The following is a 5000-nucleotide window of genomic DNA, read 5'->3' on the forward strand; positions in this document are numbered from 1 at the left end:
TCTCTTCATATTCCTCTCTTGGCCTCCTGCAGTTCTGTGGTGGATTATACATCACTGCAATGACCACCTTGTGCTCCCCAGACTGAGTGTACCTACTATGTAGTCCCTTTCTCCTGTCTCGTCTATGCCTCCCATTTTCTCGAATTTCCATCGATTTTTTACGAGCAGAGCAACCCCTCCTCCCCCTCTGCCCCTTCTATCTTTCCTCATGATCTGGTATCCTGGTGGGAAGATTGCATCTGTTATTGTCTCCATGAGTTTTGTTTCTGTAACTGCTATGATGTCTGGGGACTTCTCATTGATTCTTTCTTGCCGTTCCTCATATTTATTCATTAATCCATCCGCATTTGTGTACCAAACCTTCAACTTCTGTTCTAATACTGTAACTGTGGTCCTGGGGAAATACTGGGGTTGGGAGAGCAGGAGCCCTGGTGGGGGCCTGTGGGGGGTTGCAGTGGAGGTGGAGGAAGAGCTCCCATAGGGGGTTGCTGTAGGGGTAAGGTTCGTGGTGCGGGGGCTGGGAACAGAGGGATCGTTGTGTGATGGTTGGTTTAGATTGTTCAGTTGCCTTAGGGGTGTTGTGGTTGGAGTCCTTCTGCAGGTGTTTCTGGGGGGTGTGCTTGTCCTTCCACCTGTGCCTGCATTATTCTGCTCTTCTTTGTCGTTTCTTCCGATTGTTCCTTTCGTTTTTGCACTCTCTCTTTCAGTATTATCCTTTCCTCCTTTGTTCTGTCTTGATTGAGGTACACACTCATGAACTCCTGTTTGCCTCTCAGCCGTGCTTTCTCCTGCAGGATCATGGTTTGAGTTGATTCTGCCTTGAAAATTACTTTGAGAGGCCATTTCCTTCTCTCTCTGAACCACCCGATTCTCTGAAAATTTGCCACCTGGGTCATGTCTCCCTCGCCTATCACCTTCATGATACCTTCAATCACTTTTTTCTCCTCCTGTTTTCTTTCATCATAAGTTTCCCCTTCAGCTTCGTCTAGCCCATAGACAAAAACTGATCTCTCCCTTTCCGCCTCCCACTGTGACTCCCATTGCATCCTCTGAGGTGTTTTAGTTCCTTCCCGTGGAGTGTTCCTTCAATCCCTTCCCTAGCTGCAGCCCCTATGCTCATTGGTTTGTCCTTCCTGCTCACCTGTTCCTGGCCCCCACAAGTGTTTGTTAAGGTCCCTGCACATGTCCTAGTTCCTTCAATGTCTTTCAACTTCTCATGCTGTCCTAGTGTGCCCCCTGTCATTGTTTTGGCCCCATGTGGGTCTGACAGGACCTCTGCATACTTTTTAGCTTCCATGCTCCCTTCAGACTCTTTGTCTGTATCTGATGTAAACATTGCTGATGCTATTTGTGTATTATCCTTATCTCTAGGCTGTTTCAGATTTCTCAGCTCCTCTTCTAATCTCTGTATCTTGGTTTCTGCTACTGTGGCGGCATGTTGCTCCCACCTTCTGCATGCTGTTGCTAACCTCTCCTCCATCTTCCTTGCAAGCTCATCTAGCCTCCTTCCCCAGTCTTCCTCCCTTTTTTTAAGCTCTGCCTCCCAGTCCACCCTCCCAGATTCGTCTGTCAGGCCCTTGGCTCTCGTCCTAGTTCTAGGTTGCCCCATTGCACCACAGAAGGAAGGGGGAGAGATGGTTAGGGGGAGGGGGATGGATGGTTATGGGGAGGGGAGGATGGTTATTAAAGGGAGAGAGGTGGTTAGGGCGAGGGGGATAGATGGTTTGGGGGGAGGGGGATAGATGGTTTGGGGGAGGGGGGCTAGATGGTTTGGGGGAGGGGTAGGTAGGCTAGGGGAGGGGGAGAGGTGGTTAGGGGAAGGGGGAGTATGTGTATGTGTGCTTGTGTATGTGTGTGTGCATGTGTGGGAGAGAGAGGGGTGGGATTAAGGGGGAGGAGGGAGGGGGGAGAGGGAGAGAAGGATGAGGGTAGAGTGACCCCTAGAAACCGAGGTGTGTGTGTGATGGGATTAGAAAGGGAGGGGAGGTGGGGAGAGGGGAAGAGTAGGATGAGGGTAGAGTGACAGCGCGCGCGCGCGCGCGCGTGTGTGTGTGTGTGTGTGTGTGTTATGGAGATGCAACACAAGGTTGAACAGAAAGAATTTTTTTAAGAAATTTCAAATTTCTAACCCGTAAATATATATTATTAATCTTTCACACTGTGTTCGTACCTCCTCCGCTTGAAAACAAGACATACCCTATAAAACATCCCCATAACTTGACTGTGGTAATATCTCATGGGTCAGAGTCATGGGAGATTCAGAAGAGGAGAGAGAGAAAGAATTCAGAGGCCAATATATTAATCAAATGACTGACTGGCCATCAAGAGTTTTCCAGGAGGTCAAACACTGTGTTCGGCAACACTGTGAATATGTCAGTACTAGAGTGCTGGAGCCTTAAGCTTTTCAAGGTAGTGCCTTCCTGCAGTCACTAAATGTACATATAACTTCGTTATTCTTACAGTAACCCCGGTACAACACGATGCTATAGATATGTATAGGTTATCCGGGTATATAGCTGTGCTTAATTGCAGAGCTGGTCAAGAGGTAGGCGGTACTGCAGTACATTAGTATATTAATAAGGCGAAACCTGCCTGAGACGAACTTGAGGAAATACATGCTTGTACTGTTGTACACTCTTGTTACAGAAAATAACGCGTGATCCAGCAGTTACTGCCATCGCGTGACGTAGACTTTGCATACTGACAGCCTGTGACATAGCACTTACTGACAACATTTACTAATAATTGTCTCCCCGTCAGCAACGGTGCCAGCGCGGGTCACACTGGCTCTACTCACCTCCCTGGGGGTCGTCACACTATACATGGGCAGGATCAACATGTCTGTGGCTATAGTGGCTATGTATCACACGCCTCCAACCCACGACACCGGCCACAGCCCTAAGGAAGCCCACACCGACGTCCACAGCCTGAGCCCAGCCCACACCACGGCCTTCTGCATCATATCTAACAAGGTACAGTCAGGGGAATTATCGAAGCGGCTGTATCAAAGCCGAGAAGAAGCGGTACATTAATTGAATGAAGAGAAACTAGGGGGGCAATGGAAGGTAGTCAGTTTTGATCAAGAGAAAGGAAGCTCCAATTCCATGGACCAAATGCTCTTCCAATGGCGCTTCAGCGGCATTTGAACAGCTACCTTCAAATTAAGATATTGATTTGACCATTAAGACACATATGGAACAGTTGGGTATTGTTGAAACGTTTCGCCTACACGGTAGGCGTCTTTAGTTAAATAAAGAGGTAACAGGTATTTGACGGAAGAAGCCTACTGTGTAGACGAAACGTTTCAGCAATAGAGATACCCAAGTGTTGTACATGTATCTTTACCCTTAAATTGCCCAAACGTAGATCTACATCTGGACAGTTTAAGGGTTAAACATCAAGTTGTAGGTATTTTATACCATTTTCAACATACTGATTTAATCTTGTTCACGCAGGTAAATCTGTCCACACTGGAGGAGACGCTGGAGGAGGAAACGGAGGTTGGAGTGAACTCCAGCACAATTAAGGGCAACACGGAGGAGGAGCAGCCACTGTACACGGTAAGTGGTGTCGGCACTCCACTTAGATATATAACACACTGAACTCTCTTCCATAACAGAGACTTATAAATCAAAATAAAGTGCCGTTTACATAAACATTTTCGATCGAATAATATTTTATTTAAGCCTCATTATTCGAAGATTTTACTGTGGTTTTATATAGTAAATTATGTAGAATTTAAATCTATCGTAACCCAGTAAATTCATACAATATGTTTTATTTCCATTGGGATACTTGAGTTATTAGTTACACAGTTGTATATTTACATACATATGTATATTCTGAAAGTGTGTATTTCTCCCAGGGTAGATATACTGAGATTTTATCACTATTTTAGGGATTAAAGTATTCTTGTCTGGTGGTGATAAGCTGAGTTACAGGCATCATGACCCTCGTGTAGTGGACAACTGCTGTGGCTGTGGGGGTCTAGTTAAGACACTTATGTAACATTTAGGAATCTTCATTCTGGAAACGTTTCGTCAGCCGTTGGCTTCTTCAGTCAAATGTAGAGAGTAGTGGAAGATGAGGAGGAGGAGTTTGAGGTAATCAGCCCCTCAGCCTGGAGACAATGTATTCAGTCCATCAAGACTGTTTGTAGCGAATTCGTGGAGATGGAGGTTATATACTTGTGATAAATGAAGTGAAGCAGTGGTAAGCAGAGTCACCAGTGGAAATAACTCACTAGTTGATATTATCTCCTTTTAGATATTACCTCTTTTATAGTATAATAACAAGGTATTAAAAGGACCCCGATAGAAATAAGTCATTTTGACTTTTTTTTGGGTTATCTTAGGTTCTCTACACATATGCTGTTATGTATAATAATCTATGTAACTGTATTTACGTATACCTGAATAAACTTACTTGAAGCAGGTGATGCCCACTACTCCCAGATGTTGCACAAGTGGCCTCAATTATCAACTTGTCAGTTTTGTAAAGCATGTATACAAACCTCGAGTGTATCTCCCGCAGATGGCGCTAACGGGGACACAGAAGGGCCTCGTACTAGGAGCGTTTTTCTACGGTTACTTCGCAACGAACGTGAGTTATAACTAGCTGGTCGGTGCCTGAAAGCAACCTACATGAAGGTCAATTATTATCATTATGGAGCACTAAGCCCGTAGGGACTATACAGCGCCTGTGAGAGGACAGGGAATGGAAGGCATTCTGGCTTAATTCAGGGAAATGGAGCACAGATCCAGTTCCCTAGATCAAGAGCCCCTCACCAGCGTCAAGGAACCTCCGTTTAGGGGACATGAAGTTAGAGGATGAAAATTTTTGTGTCTCGGCCTTTCACCTAAGTCCTCTTCAGTATGCTACTAGAACGTATACATTATTGTCAGTTTGTTCGTCCGCTGACGCGAATGAATCTGAGTCATGTGATGCCCTGACCCGGGTATCACTAGACGCTTCCTGAAGACTTCAGCTTAAACTTGTTT

General features: G+C 45.6%; 1 protein-coding gene across 7 annotated transcripts in view; it reads left to right on the forward strand.

Moving 5' to 3' along the window:
- The window catches only part of LOC128702924 (sialin-like), a 55613-nt gene that overhangs the window by 23585 nt on the left and 27028 nt on the right, over positions 1-5000 (forward strand). For all 7 annotated transcript variants that reach the window (XM_070102563.1, XM_070102569.1, XM_070102568.1 and 4 more), the window contains 3 exons: positions 2761-2972; positions 3456-3560; positions 4534-4602. In XM_070102563.1, the coding sequence (XP_069958664.1) occupies positions 2761-2972; positions 3456-3560; positions 4534-4602 (386 nt within the window). The remainder of the gene's footprint in view (positions 1-2760; positions 2973-3455; positions 3561-4533; positions 4603-5000) is intronic.

Source organism: Cherax quadricarinatus, chromosome 82 (assembly GCF_038502225.1).
Source record: "Cherax quadricarinatus isolate ZL_2023a chromosome 82, ASM3850222v1, whole genome shotgun sequence".
In the NCBI taxonomy this organism is placed as follows: Eukaryota; Metazoa; Arthropoda; class Malacostraca; order Decapoda; family Parastacidae; genus Cherax; species Cherax quadricarinatus.